Here is a 16,607-nt window from a genome sequence, read left to right as displayed (position 1 = left end):
CTACTCTCGATCTCCGTCCGACATCCGTCCGAAACAATTACTGTCAAATAAGTAATATTCGACAAAATTAAAAGCTTCATTCGCATCACGCGTCTCGTCATTTGGTCAAGTATTGCATATTTGGCGGTAATTGTTTCGGACGGATGTCGGACGGAGATCGAGAGTAGACCCCTTGGGTCGAAAATTATTACGGATACCGTTTTTAGAGCAAAATCTAAACGTTCAATGCTATACTAAAGTATTATCAGTTTGAAAACAAACAGAGAAAAACTAATGTCCCTAAAAGTTTAATGGGCACTTGGTTCCAATGGAGTTCACATTTTTAAAGTAAGTCGAAGAATTATTGGATTTACTTTCCAAAATCTGAGGACTTAGTGTAAGTTTTCAAATATGTAAACTTAACTATCGTGGCAACGTCAAGATTTTAATTTAAACCTTATAAATACCTACATAATTAACATCTAAATAAAAATCTTAACGCGAACGCGGTAGTTAAGTTTCAATGATTACAAATTTACACTCAGGCCTCAAATAATCACTTAATACAACAATTTTGTATAATGCATTAAACAGTATGTTAAGTTTGATCTGTGTAGCGTACAGATATAGTGTTTACTATTTATTATAATATAATTTTTGTTCGGAAAAATATGGATTTTTTAAACAAAAATCATTTATAATTTAATTACCAATTCTTCCAATTGACACTTATTCTTACAGGTGAAATATTATGACCCTTGGACTTACATAAAATATTCTTCTTAACACACAAGCACTTTCTATTATCACATTGCCTTGTGAACCTACATCCAACAAATCGCACCCCTCATGGAAGAATGGCATAAGTGACCATTCTTCCATGAGGGGTGCGAAATTTTATGTCTTGCATAAAGCACGTTCGGCATTGTATAAAACCCCAGGACCAAGTACATAATAGAGTTTATTTCATATATTGCCTGACTGTTTTAACCATTGTATAAAATACCTAGGTTTTGTATAGTATACCAGATTAGAGTGGTCACATACGGCGACTTTTGTCGGCAATGTAAACGCGCGTTCGTGAAACGCGCGATTGCTTCGGTAGACTTGCGATTTATGGGCGATTGCATCGATGCAAACGCGCGACTGCATCGATGCAATCGCCTATAAATCCCAAGTGTAGCGCGCTTGCATCGCGTTTGCATCGCTAGTTAAAATCACGCGCGTGTAGGCGATTACCGACTGCATCGCGTTTGCATTGCTGCTAAAGTTCACCGTGTGTAACCGCTCTTACATACATACATTGCCGATAAAATATATAAAAATATTGAAACTACCTACCACTCAGAGCTTTAAATCGCAAAGATCTGAGGCGCACTGCCACTGCGCCCGTCACCCTGAGGCATAAGTTGATAAATCCCATGTGCATGTAATTTCACCAGCATCCTTACCCTTCAAAATCGGAACACAGTAATATTAACATTACTGCTTGCTGGCAGAAATAAGTAAAGTGGCAGTACTTCCCAGGACGAACTCTCACAAGGAGCTCTACTACTACCTTCTCCTAGGTCCCATCTATCTCTATCTAAAATATATCAAATTTGGTTCAGCGGTTTAGGCGTGATAACGTAACATACAGAATTACTTTCGCATTTATAATATTAGTACGCATATTGTAGGTTGTAAATCGTCAGCGCCTTGCCTGGGACGCTGTACACTTCCAAAGCACAGATGCCTGGACAAGGAGGAAGTGAAACCAGGACGGATTCCCGCGCATATGGGTTGGCTCTACACGGCTAGAGACTCTCCTGAACATCAAGTGATTAGCATTTTACATTGTATACCACACAACTACCTCCTATTACTCCTATAACCTCGGCGAAATCTAGAAAATTTCCTATGCAAAAGTACCACAGTAATGATGTTCACTGTGGAAGTACAACCTAATACTGGCCAGTGCCTCTACAATGAGACTACAGTGACAGTTTTCGATAGCGACCGCGTAAAATGTTTGTATACAAAATGTTGTTTCTTCTTGTGATCTCTAAAGGCGCTGTATAATTTGCCATTCAAAATTGTGAAGTAATTTACGCAGTAGGTAGCGACAACTAGCACATTAAACACGTGGTATAGACACCGAACTAATTTCAAAAATATATTACTATTAAATATTGCAATTAATATAGCGACATCTCTGACAGCTTTCTGGTAGCTGTAAAGGACTGAGTGGAGAAATTTTCATAAGGTCTCACAGGTGGCGCTACGGCGAAAGAGTCGTTTAAATCCATTGACCTACCAACATTATTGGTAGATCAATGTTTAAACCCAATACAAAAATTCGCTACAAACACAGAAATTCATAAGATCTGTTGGCACAATCCGAAGCTCATTGGTAAGAGCGTTAGCCACATTGCGTCAACAGACACTGGTTCGAGTCCAGTCGGATCGAATTTCTTTTGATGCTTGGTCGATCTTTGTACAATTCCTTTCCTAATTAGTTCCTGCCGGGAATTGAACTCGGAATCTACTTATCTATTGGCTAGAGATGTATAGTATTCGTTGTCGCTCGGCCACCGATATTAGAGATGAAACGGAGTGATTTGGCCGGATACCGGATATTCGGCGAGCACCGAGGCCGGATAGCCAGATATCCGACCCACTGCCGTAAACAGTTTACAGAACACATCACCGTGATTAATTGATTAGTGAATTATTGAACTTTCACATTAAAAAAACTTATACGTTTCATTATTGTAGGTACACATTGTATTTGAAGATATTTTAAATTACGATTGTTATCGCGATCTTTCATTTGGTCGTCTGGCAATAAATAATAAGTAGTACTAAAAGGAGTTGTTCCTTTAGTGATACTAAAATAAATGGAAAATTTAACCAGGATATTAGTTGGTTTTTTGTAAAGAGCTCTCAATATCTAGAAAGTCTGAATTTAAGACAAATTATTTTTGACCTGCAATTTCCAGAAAATCGTTAGGGATTTTGAATACTATGTAAAGTAAAACGGAACGCAATCCCACGAAACGAACGGGTTTTTATGTAATTTTTTGGCTAATGCGCTAATGGCCAATGCCATAAAAAATATTGACACTTCAGATGTCAAAGTCGTTCTTGTTGCAATTTTAACTAGCCAACTAGAATTATGATTTGAATATTTTAACGTTTAAGGACTTTTTGGACTTTTTTTAGTATTGCAGTGTTGCTGGAATTAATTTAATATATCTACCATACTTTTGTTTTAAATAAATAAATAAAAAATGCAGGTCCGAATATTTTTTTTAATTATTTTGCTAAGCTCTTTATTTCAAGCTTATATCTAGCAAAAAAATTGAGACTGGTTAAATTTTTCTGGGAATAAAGTACCAAGCTCCATACTAATTCGGTACAAGTCCTTTAACAAAATTTGCAAGAGTTTATACTGAAAAACAACCCTCTGAAGCTGGTCTCTTTTATAAAAATAAATAGAACCAACTTTTACCACTTAATACAGAAAAACTGGTCTTCATCCACCATAATTTGCCTTTATTGAAAGTCATATACTAAATTTACAGGCAGCGTTACCTAACTTTATAGATATTTGAGTTACAAGTAATAAACAGATTGTCAACGATCCTGTAGTTGCTGTCCATTACTATCATCTTTAATCAATAAATCACTTTATTTGGCGTACTGATTATGAATTTTTTAAACATCCGGTGTCCAGCCTGATATTGCTCTAGTATCCGGCATCCGACCGGATAGCAAAAATAGGCCGGATACCGGATAGTTACCGAATATCTGTTTCACCTCCAACCGATATACTCATATACTTTAAGTATTGTACAGTATTGTACAATACTGTATTATACTTTATGTATTGCAACTCATATTTGTCTGAAATAAACGTAGCTATAGTGATTCATCATTGTAGAATAAAAATAATATATAAAATAATTGTTTACAGTTACGATGCGGTTGGCGTCCAGGTCACGTATCTTGCACGGTCCTCCGAAGATTCGCCCGTTTACCCTGTAACAATCCATGTTATTCAACCTGTTACGCAACCTGTAGCAGACCCTGCATAATGCCAAGACCTCCATGCTCTTATAGTTCTTGTTCACCCGCGACAATTTGTCGCACCCGCGGCTTGGAGAAGCACTATCCCTTCGTATATATATTATAGCGAGATCTATCAAAAAGGGATCATAATATAACTTTATTGTCGATAGTCACACTGATAAATACTAATGTTCAGCACATTACCACAGACAATACCGAATACATAAAAATACCTTTACACCGAAGGATTATTTCCTCGATGCAAAAAAATTTAAATGAATTTTAAATGAAAACTCAACTTTAACTGACCTTACCTACCTGTTTTCATTTTTACGGATTGTGAATAGATATAAGGATATAATGACATACTTGTGCATTTTTTAAATTAAAAATTAAATGCTATCGCTATAACATTTGATGTGTTGAATGCAGAAAATCATTTACAACGTTATGAAAACTCTTTTTCAATTACAATTAAACCCATTTTAAAGCCAATTTAAGCCAAAATATGCCAAGTGCCACGGAAGTCCTAACATACATAGCAATTGCACTACAGACTTCAAAATACCAACGAAGAAAGCAACGTTTTTTAAATTTTTTACACATTTCAACCTATTTAACTACGGTCTGTATTCCATGACTGGATGTATCAGATATTCGCCAAACATAAAAACTAAAATAATGAAAATGTCACCTGGAAGGGGTAAGATTGTAAAACTCTATGGAGTGCGGATTTTAACTATACTCTTTCTATGGAAGCGACTTCGCCCCAAAAATCTAAATACCTAAGAAATACAACATTAAAATAAATAGATCTAAAGTAAGTTGAACTTAACCGTCGGTACTTGGAGTATGAAGTTTAATAAATATTAACAAAAAAATTATAGTCACTGTTTTTAACTATTCCAGATTTCAAGAAGACGTAAAGCATAACAGCAGCTTGGCAAGACCTACTCCTATCTTGATAATAACTTCATGTTTCTAGCAAAATACGCCAACTGATGGAAATATCGAAGACGGGTGTAATTACAACTACAACCGAAATTTTAAATGTCGAATGACACATAAGTAAAATTTTCAAAAATAAAATATCAATTATCAATTAACCTTTTTTATTCTCCCACAATACATATTTAAACAAAATGACAACAATTTAATAAAAATGTAGGAGACTAATGTCAAAATGGCTGCTATAATAAGCCACACATCTAACAGTAAGTACTGGTACAAGGGTAAATTCACGGTAGGTGGTCGAAGATTTAGAGCGCCACGATGTCGAGCTACATACTCTACCCAAAACACTGCAGTATCTAAAGGCGAAACTGGTCGATCACGCCAAATAGACGATAAATATTTCGCTCGGGTTTGGTATCTGAAAAAAGCACGCAATTTGTAAAAGAGAAGCAAACTTAAAAGATATGACTATTTAATCTAGTACTTAATAATTATTAATATTTACTAATTATTAATACAAATATCGAAAAAAAATTCCTACGAACTTGGTACTAAGCCAAGGAACGAACCAGTGGACTTTACGAATTTTTCTATGTGCTGGTTGCAAATTTTTTATTTTGGTTTTTAACGACTTTTGCAATAGCTCCATCTGAGAGAAATCTATTTCTTCATTCGTCAGTATTTAAAAACCAAAACAAAAGATCTGCAACAAGCATATAGAAAAAAATCTTTGTATTAATAATTATAACAAACTAGTGGAGTAATTTCACAAAAAAATTATTGAATATCATGGTTGTGAAACATCCTGACATTGAATAAACTTAATTGTATATAAAGGTTATTTATATACAGCCTTTGCCAAACATATTAGCCACACTATGAATTCTTAGTTACTCAATTACTGTCCTATTTCGGTAGGAATCATATTTTTCATAATGCACAATACGGGTTTAATAGTGGTAGATCGACTAGCGATGCGGGGGTAGCGTTACTAAAACACATCTTTGATGCTTGGGAAAGTTCCCAGAACGCTATTGGTGTTTTCTGTGACCTCTCGAAGGCATTTGATTGCGTTGACCATATTACTCTTATTAGGAAGCTGGAACATTACGGTGTAAATGGCAAGGTGTCGGGACTTGTCTGGTAATATCTCAACGGTAGAATACAGAAAGTAGGCATAAATGGAGTGATTTCTTTGGGTTCTCTGTTAAAAATGGGTGTTCCGCAGGGCACAATACTTGGACCTTTCTTATTTCTGATTTATATTAATGATCTGCCATTCTTTGTTAAGGACCATTGCGAAATAGTATTGTTTGCTGATGACACATCCTTGATTTTTAAAACAGGCAGACATGACATGACACTAACATGACATTGACCATATTAATGATGCCCTCTCTAAGGTTGTTTATTGGTCTAATGCTAACAATTTATTGATTAATGCCAAGAAGACAAAATGTGTCAAATTTGAATTACCTAACGTAAAATCGACTAGTCCAAGCATAGAAATAAACGGAGAAAAGTTAGACCTTGTCAATAAAGCAGTCTTCTTGGGAGTGACCTTAGATAGTAAACTTCAATTGTTTCCACATATATCTTCCCTGGCCAGCAGATTAAGCTCCGCTGCATACGCAGTCCGCAGAATACGTGAGCTTACCGATGTTAATAATGCTAGACCAGTTTACTTTAGTTACTTCCATAATATAATGTCCTACGGGATCCTCATGTGGGGTACAGCGGCAGATATTCAAACTATATTTGTATTGCAAAAATGAGCGATTCGTTTTGTGTACCGTCTAGACTCTCGGGTTTCTCTCAGAGAAAAGTTTAAGGAGACTGGTATCATGACTGTTGCATCACAGTACATTTACTCAAATATTTTATATGCCCGTAAAAATGTAAAACCAAGGTAAACGACTCTTTTATGGGGAAATGTATACGTTTTTACAATAAGATTCCGGAGCAAATATTAAGTTTATTATTTCCTAAGTTTAAAAAATACATTAAAAATATTTTGATCGAAAAGTTTTGTAATATGACAAAATTGAAGACTACGTGTTACATAAAGATGTAAGGAAAGCCGACACGGCTCCAGAATCCACACAAATTTGGTTCAATACAATATAATATTCCATAGCATTTAAGTTTATTTGAAAAGAGCAGTCCCTAGAGTTTCTTGCTCGTTCTTCTCAGGGAAGTCAGCAAACTGAACGAGCAGTAGCTTAATGTAATGTAATGTAAATGTGAAGTTTTCAAGTGTAAATTTATTTTACCTATGGAATTTGTAAGTCAATGTATGGAATAAATGATCTTCGACTTTGACACGGAGTTTGTCCGTTTGCAAAAAAAGTGCGTTTTTTGCAACGGACAAACACCGTATGAACGGTTTTATATATAATGCGTGCGTCACTGTTTATTCGGTAAGATTTATACTGCAAAGAATGTGCAGTAGAATGCCATGTGAGCAGTGGGTGAGCTGTATATAAATTGTTCTAGAACACTGACTTTTTTAACTCCACATACCTGGAAATGGGTTACTTCCGTTGTTCTTTTACTTTTATGATATCATGCATTGCTCTGATTGGCGCATCTTAACCCTTAGATGTAAACCAATAGGGTTATAGCAGGAAAAAAGATAAAAAATTTCTAAGTTAAAGTCAAAAGCCAAAAGCCTTATAAATTTTACGATTTCAAGTGTAATTCGCTTCCTATGAAATAAAGAATCTTTGAGTTTGAATTTGAGTACTTCTTAAGAAGAACTTCTTATCAATTTGTGGTTTTAACTTACTTGTCTTGAAGAACTTCATCTAACGCAATTCCTAACGTACTCTCGTCTAAGTCCATGTAATCAAGAGTGACTCCAAGACCATTTTCCCTCGTCGATTGAGCATTGGCAAACTGATCTCCAAAGATGGGAATACTGATCACAGGAACTCCACAGTGCATAGCTTCGGTTGAACTTAACATTCCCGCATGAGTCACAAAAGCTTTGACATTGACGTGACCTGGCAATTTAAGATTCGGTTTCCACATCATAAATAACTCCTAATTAATTGTTTGGTTCTAAAGGAAAATGAGTAGCGGTTCAATATCTTGATTTACAACCATACTTAGTATCTCTGTATAGTTTGCGTTTACAACAACGTATTGTGTTACAAAAAATTTCAAATCTGACAATACTTTGATGGAGCAAATACAGTTGTCACAAGTATAATTTTATTAATGAAGTAGGAAATATACAATTAAAAACAGTAACAATGTCGTTAACAAAAATATATTTTAAAATAACGATAACACGTATCTGTCTGTAACTTTAAATACTTATGTTGCAAATTTAACTCATTATTTAAAAAATACCCAGCTACTTACATAGCACGTCGACTTGGGGGATCCAATATCGAATCATCAAATTTGGTGGTAAAATTGTCTTGACAACGTTATCTGCCTTCCAAAGAAACTTCTGCTTAAATTTTGATACTACCTTAAGAATTGCTTCTATCTTATAGTCCGACAAGCCACATGCCACACTGCCAAAACTAATGTAAACGATTCCATGTTGTGCACTTTCTATAAATTGTAATAACATCTGAAAATATTTTAAAAAATGTGCGTCAGCGTTTCTAGACAATGTTCTGACAATATGTGACACTCGTAGAATAATACCTGGTCACATTGTTGGGTAGGTCAATGCCTGCTCTCACAAATTATTCATTTAAATTACCTACCTCGTCCGTAATTCCGTGCTGTTTAATATGCATACCACCAATTTCAACAACATTTGATGCGTAAATACGAGAGCCGGTCAGCGGGAAGTATTGGTTGATCATTACTAGAGACAAATTTTTGGCAATATTTTCCAAATCAGGCGTATTAGGGAGCACACGTGACGCAATAGTCTGGTCAGTCTTCTGAATGTAATGCCGATAAAAGAACATTGAGTATATATTCAGAAACACTGTTTTTATCCTCGCCCACAATCCGTTTTTACCAATGCGACTTGGAACAAATGCTGGATTACTTGGCGCACCCAATCTAGTATAAGTCCAAGGCATTAAAATATGGGCAGTTATGCCTATAATAGGGACACCCAATTTATTCGCCCAAGCGAGTCCACAATCACTGTAAAACTGTTCCAGTACGAAAACATCGAACTTCTCTTCATGTTTGATCAGTTTTAGTATTTCATTGTTAGAGAATATCTTTTCGCAGTTAAACCTAGCCACTTCCTGTTGAGCGTGCACGTTTTCAGTTAATAAGAAAACATCACTCAGGTAAGTTGGAAGGTTTTGATAATACTGCTTCATTATCACTTTTCTACTATTAACATTTACTCTATCTCTTAGTGAAATTTGCTTTATATTTGTTGTATTCTCCATCGGTAAATAATTCACTACGGTCACTTCGTGATTTCTTTTTGCCAGTTCCTCGATTAACGGCGTGTAATAAATGTGGTGACTGGTTCCATTGTAAGGTAAAATAAATAGAATTTTAAATGCTACGCATTGACTCCACGATGTTAACACAACAAATAACATAAAACACTGAATAAATTTATTCATTATTATTCTTCTTCTTCTTCTTTTAAATGCTATAGCTCCATCGAAACAAGCGATGATTTCGCCAATTGCTAAATTATATATGCGGTGTGATCTGTCTAATCCGTCAGTCATTCGTTGAAATACTGACTGTTACTAATACTAAATGTTTATCTGTGCTACTTTTGACATTGGGCAAAGTGTATCTATACTTATTCGTAATTAACTTATACGCACTTAATATGAGTTAGTAAGTAAGAAATTAATACAGGATAGATCACATTAATTGGACGTTCATTTAATGACTCCATTAATATTTAATAGCAGATCTGTAGTCAGATAATCATTAGTGTAGTGCTATTTAAAACAGTACGAATCTAAAGGCCTGTTCAAATACAAGGATCAAGATCAAAATATAAGGACATCAACTCATACAATCTCTCCATATCCGCCTTGGAACCGTAACTTGTATTCATATTGTAACATTCAACCTATTTACTATAGGCATCTACAGCTATTAAAAACATTTGATTGTTAAACGGGCCCAGGAAGACTAGATGAACCCGATAAAACGGATGCGGCGGCAGCGGCCAGGACGCAAGCAGCGCGCGCGTTGCAAGCGCCCCCGTCAGCATCTCCAGCGCCGCGTCACGCCGGGGAACCACAACCGTTTCCATACGATAGCTGTAGACGACAGATAAAATAGGGTTTTAAATCTAAATCACCTATCTTTTTATGCCATCCTTGTAAGACAGAACGCTTAGCTTGCCTTAGTAAGTAAGGCATCGCGCTCGATTTTTTTTTTCTCTTTGCAAATCTTCAAATCATCAAATTGTTTCTCGTTGCAAATCGCTCAAAGTTACCGGTAGGCTGCCCTCTAATACAAAGTTGATATAAGCCGCGCTCTCCTCGCCCTCAGCCCCGCAACGCGTGCCCCGCGCAGGCTCCTGTTCCGGTGCACACGCTCGCGATAAGAAGTCGGCACTATTTTGTTTACTAGTGATATATTCGATCTTATAATTATAAGCTGCCAGGAAAATCGCGTATCGCTGCAATCTGTTAGCCGATACTTCGGGAATGCCTTTATACGGACCGAATATTGACAGCAGTGGATTAAGATCTGTCCGTAGTACAAAGGGTATGGAACGACCATATAGGTACTAGTGATACCGCCTGACACCGAAAATAATAGCTGTCGCTTCTTTCTGAATTTGCGCATTTTTTTTTTCAGCTGACGTTAGCGTTCGCGATACGATATAGGCCTCTCCAACCTATCGTTACCTATTTGCGAAATGATTGCAGCAACCCCCGTCGGGGACTCATCCACGGTTAAAATTAGCGTTGCATTTGGATCAAAGTGAGCTAATGTTTCATCAGAAGCTAGAATGTTTTTTTTTTCTACTAAACGCATCGTCATGTAGAGGCGACCAATGCCATTTTTCATTTTTCCTTACTAAATTATATAAAGGGCTTAGTATTGACGATGCATTTGGCACAAAATTCCTGTAATAGTTTGTAAGTCCGAGAAATGACTGTAACTGCGGAACATTCAGCGGCTTAGGCGCTTCGAGAATAAATAAAAAAAATAAAAATAAAATATCTTTATTCTCAGACAACTAAATGGTCCATAGATTGTTAGTAAACAAAACCCTTAATAACTATGTTGGTATAGCATTGACTTACAATTATAAGTCAATGTAGTATAGTAATAATAATTAATAGCAGATACACTACTGTCGGCTCGGTCACCGAGGCGCACGTGTAGCGTGCAGCTCGTTGAACCTGCCTAGCACAGCACTGTCCAGCCTTCCCGCGACAACTTGCAGGAGACTGTTGGCGTTTCCCCGCACTCTGCGTATTAATGAGGCAAAAGTCGTCTGTGTGCGCAGCAGCAAACATACCTGACGCACTGCAGTGACGAGGAAGCCCCACCATCAACCGGAACAGGTTGTTATACAATATGCTCAGGGCGCTGTACGATCTTTGAGTATAACTAGTCCATAGACTGCTGGTGTAGAACGTTTGGCAATATGCCTTGAAAAGCGTGACCTTGACATCAAGTGAACAACCAGCAAATCTCCGAGCCAGCATGTTCCCCCTTACAGACTGCGCCCTGCGTTCCCTTTCTATATCGCAGTCATCTTTCAGGTCTTCGTTCACAATGTGCCCAAGGTACCTAAACCGCGCAACTCTTTGCAATGGCGAATCATTGAGGTAAACAGGAGGGACTGAGGCAGGAGGTCTGTTTCTGCCTTTAAATACCACGAGCTCACTCTTTTTGGAGTTGTACTTCAGACCATGTTTTTCAGCATAAGCTTCACAAATAGCCACTGATTTACGCAAACTGCCAACTGTGGGCCCCAGCAGCACCATGTCATCGGTGTAACTTATATTATTAAAGCATACATGCTCTATATGGCATCCGACATAGGTTCTGCTAAGCTCTCTGATTAGCTGGTCTACATAAATATTAAAGAGTCTAGGAGAGGTTAACCCCCCTGTCTCACCCCGCACTCAAGTCTATATTGATCAGATAATACATTGGCCCATTTTACATTATTCGTCTGATTTTGGTACCAATACGACAAAATACTAACCAGTTCGGCAGGGACACCCGCCCTCTCAAGCTTTTCCCACAGTACATCGTACGACACAAGATCAAAAGCTTTAGAGAGGACCAGGAAACACGCGTACACGGGGGTATTTCGATCTAGGTAGTATTTGGAAGTGTGATTTAAAGCCAGTATCGCACTCTCAGTGTGTCCACTGACCCCGCCCGGAAGCCAAACTGGGCATCGTGTAGCCTGGTGTGTTCAACAAGACGACGGTCAAGCACACTATCAAACACCTTGGCTATCACATTAGCATGAGATATGGGTCTGTAATTTCCCTTGTCCGTTATATCTCCTATCCCATTCTTCACAATCGGTACAACTACGGTTTGCATTAAATTTTGTGGTATGTACTAATGCCCTAGGCATAGGTTGAATAGCAAAGTTAATACTCGCGGAAGGTGTGCGCCCGCATGCTGCAGATGCTCGAAGCTGAGCCCGTCGTTACCAGGCGGCTTTCCTCTTTTCATAATACTAATTACATCATTGACTTCTTTGCATGTGAAAATGAGACGTGCACCCGGCCGCGCAGACTCCCCACCGCGCACCTGTCGCGCCGCCCGGCGCCCGGCCCGAGAGGCGATGTGACTTTAAAATGCTCTTTAAAAAGATTTGCAATTTCTGACGGCTCGGTTATTCCGTTTATACAAATGGGTAAACTTATCTTTCTATTCAGCCTTTTGGTACCTTTCCAAAATTCTGAAAATTGCTTATCAGAATGAAGTGCGACCAATTTGTCCATCTCAAACTGATTCTGATTATTAACACACCATTTTAACTTTGATTTGAAAACTTTGCGCTTAGTTTTCATATTTTCAAATACGGGACCACTGTGAGGTTGCCCATAAGAAATCCAGGTTTGAAAAGCACGCCTTGCCTGCACATCACATCTTTCACGTATTTGTTCCAGCCTTTTACACCCCTTAGTTTGTTATTGCGTAACACAGTGTTTCTACTATGAATAGCACCCTCGCGCAGTGTCCTTACAATTTTTGTATACAAGTCCTGAATAAAATTTTCATGTAACGGATCATGACACCAATTATCGGCACAGCAAGTAAACTCAGGTAATAAATCAATTGATCTTAATTTATTATCACAGTATTCAGTGTAAATACAAATTTCCTGAAGATCTCGTTCGCCCCAAAAAGCTTCATTATAAACTGATCTATTAACCGTAGTCTTTACCTGAATAGTACCAATGTTACACTTTATCAGCATTGGAAAATGGTCCGACCAGTATGAATCATACACAACCTTCCCATTAACTATGGTTTGTCCAGCCGAACGTGTGGCTATACAGTGATCCAGCCAGCGCCTACATCCGTGAGCCTCACTTATAAAAGTAAATTTCCCGGACCAAGATACAGGACATAGATACCAATGTTCTGAGCAAAATTCCAAAAGCTCATCACAAAGACTCACCAGGGTGCGCGTTAAAATCGCCTAACACAAATACTGACTCAATACCACTATTTTCTATCATGGCATACATTTGACCAAGATGTTCAGTAAATAAAGGAAGGTTTTCAGCAATGCCCGTTGGCATATACACATTTATTACCATAGAAGTTATATTGTTTATCGAAACACTAATAGCACAAAACTGGTTATTTTCACTTTGCACGATCGACACAGATTGGAAAATACTTTTTCGCCATAATATGGCTACTCCCCCGTAAGGTCTTCACCTTAGAATTCCTGCAGACGTATCCACTGAGGTTTCCTGTGTAGCTAAATTCCGGATGTATATCCTCAAGACAGGATAACTCATCCGGTAGTAACCATGTTTCTTGCAGGGCTATAATATCAGCTGAATCACATAACGATCGCACGCAGTTCATTGATCTTTTAACATTCTTACAGTTAAAAGTAGCTAAACTAATTGTTGATGTGTTGTTCTTCATATTGATTATCATTTGAGTATATAGAGAATAGCTTTGACTTTATCCCGCGATTTCCTAACTCCGTATCTGTCTATGACGTGGCCGAGGTATGAAATTTCGTCTTTGAAAAACTCACATTTACTCATCTGCACAGTCAATTGCGCATTTTCTAAACGCTGTAACACTGCGACGAGGCGTTGTTTATGTGCCTCTTTGGTCCTCCCGGTAACCAGGATGTCGTCCAACAGGAAGATTATTCCCTCAATTCCCGCAAGCACACACTCCATGGAGCGCTGGAATATAGCTGGAGCGCACGACAAGCCGAACACCAGCCTAGTATAATTAAACAAACCGCGGTGTGTGTTGATGCAAGTTAATTTCTGTGATTTGTCACTTAACACGAATTGGTTGTAAGCCATTGACAAATCAATTTTACTAAATTGAACACACCCGTGTAGCTTGGACAATAAGTCATTTACTGTGGGTAGAGGATACTGGTCGACAATTATTTGTTTATTAACAGTGACGGAATAGTCGGCACATAAACGGATTGTACCGTCCCTTTTCAAGGTAGGCACTTTCGGTACCGCGTACTTTGAATGCTCGACTGGTGTCAAAATACCTAATCCAATTAAACGGTCCAATTCTTTGTCGATTTTTTCTCTGAGCGCGTAAGGTATCGGTCTAGCCTTGAAAAAAATCGGTTTAGCGTCTGACTTTAAGTGTAATTCTACTGTATGTTTATTAAATTTCCCAAGATTTCCGGAAAAAGCATGTGGGAATTTAGAAACTAATTCATGTATCATACTTTCGTCGCATTGCTCAATATCCTGTTTAAACACGGAGCGCACACCTCTCGGCGCGGGCGCAAGTTTTAAGTTAACGTGTGAATGAAATCCCTGCCAAGCAACAGCGGCCCACCGTTTCGTACTATATATACGCACAGAGAGCAAGTCAAGCCGCTGTACGAAATCGGTTAGCAAACAAAACCGGTTATTTCTATGCTGTCGCCTGTGTACCCTTATAATTTTTTGTTGGTGGCGGACAACAATTGACTTACAAAAGTCAATGCGGACAACGGTAAATTTTTAAAATAAGAATTATAAGTGTTTTCCGACATTACACTTACCGCCGACCCGCTATCTATTTCGAACTCTAAATACAGACCACTTATACTGACACGCTCCGTCATCGGTTTCCCTTTAACACATCGAATATTATAAAAATACTAACCGTCATCACCCTCGTCCACAGTACCTTCCTCGACGTATTTCACCTTGCCCTCTTGGGTACACATCTTACGCAGGTGACCTTTAGTGTTACATTTTTTGCATTTATAGTTTTTATAACGGCACTGATTGGTTTTATGATTGGTAAACCCGCACACACTAGACTTATCTGCTGTAGTAGTATTATGCTGGAGATGTTGAACACCGCGTCTGGGTCGGCTGAGCCCGACGTACCCGCGCTGCTCGCACCTGTTGCCACCCTGGCGGCTTGGCGTGCGCACCGCACGCTCTCCACAATGGCCTTGACCAGCGTCAGCTCCTGCGCGAACAGCTTGTCCTTTTCGTGTCCTGCTGCCATGCCCATTATGAATTTGCCTAACAGGGCCTCCTCCAAGTTCTTAAAACCACAATGTGCTGTCAATCCCCTAATCCTGGCCGCCCATTGAGTGTGACTCTCGCCTGGCCGTTGTGTTGCCGCATAGATGGTAGATTTCTCTGCGAACCCGCACCGCTTGGGAGTGAAGTGGGAATAGAGGTGTCATTGGTTATATCATTAGCGATAAACCATTGATTTAACCTTGATTTATAGCTTTCCCACTGCTGTGAGAGATGGTCAAAGGTTGAGAGGATACCAAACGTTACTCCCGTAGACATTTTTATATGTATTAGTAATTATAACAACCTAGTGGAATAATTTCACAAAAACATAATTGAATATCAATCCCAAAAAAATGTAAATATTCTGCTTAAACTTTTATTATTTAATAGTTATATTATATAAAACATTATATTAGTAGTATTTATACCATTTGTTAATTATAGAATAGAATAGAATAGAATAGAATAGAATAGAATAGAATAGAATAGAATAGAATAGGATAGAATAGGTTTATTATACACATTGAAATTATGCCTTTTGATGTTGTACCTTTTGTTGATTACATCCAAAGAATGATTATAGGGTAGCCTGGTTTAAGACTTACTTAAGGTTTGAGACGGAGTAGGATGAAATCAAAAAGTGCTAAAAAATCGGCTATTATTTTATAGTCTACTTATCTGACTCTTACATACTAACGTGAAAAGTAGTTATATTTAATAGTGTGGTGGTAATTAATAACAAAGTGCATAATGGGATTTGCGTACGCTCACACTATACTAAGAGTACGCATGTGTGTCGGCAAGGGTACGCAACACCTTTTTTGATAGGACTACGTTTATCGGTTGCACGAATCATCTCTAATAATGTGATACTTTGTCTGCATGGGCCTTTGCTCATGGAGAGCTGAGAAGAGTCTACTCGTTGCACGGACATACCTCAGTTAGAGTGGTGGTGATGCTTTAGGCGCGCTTGCAGCCGAT

General features: G+C 38.1%; 1 protein-coding gene and 1 pseudogene across 1 annotated transcript; both read right to left on the bottom strand.

The window, feature by feature from the left end:
* Nucleotides 1-5,130: 5,130 nt before the first annotated feature.
* On the bottom strand, nucleotides 5,131-10,156 carry LOC113238289 (UDP-glucuronosyltransferase 2B15-like). Its single transcript, XM_026475125.1, has 5 exons — nucleotides 10,021-10,156; nucleotides 8,712-9,481; nucleotides 8,356-8,572; nucleotides 7,775-7,991; nucleotides 5,131-5,404 (listed from the first exon to the last, which is right to left on the bottom strand). Exons 1-5 carry the CDS (start codon nucleotides 10,154-10,156, stop codon nucleotides 5,131-5,133), a joined length of 1,614 nt encoding a protein of 537 aa, XP_026330910.1.
* LOC113238288 lies at nucleotides 10,069-15,902 on the bottom strand (annotated as a pseudogene).
* Between the last annotated feature and the right edge of the window lie 705 nt (nucleotides 15,903-16,607).

The sequence above is a fragment of the Hyposmocoma kahamanoa genome, unplaced genomic scaffold (assembly GCF_003589595.1).
Source record: "Hyposmocoma kahamanoa isolate Upper Pololo Valley unplaced genomic scaffold, ASM358959v1 95, whole genome shotgun sequence".
Lineage (NCBI taxonomy): Eukaryota > Metazoa > Arthropoda > Insecta > Lepidoptera > Cosmopterigidae > Hyposmocoma > Hyposmocoma kahamanoa.
The sequence above is the reverse complement of the archived record's forward strand: the minus strand, read 5'-3'. Positions and strand labels throughout refer to the sequence as shown.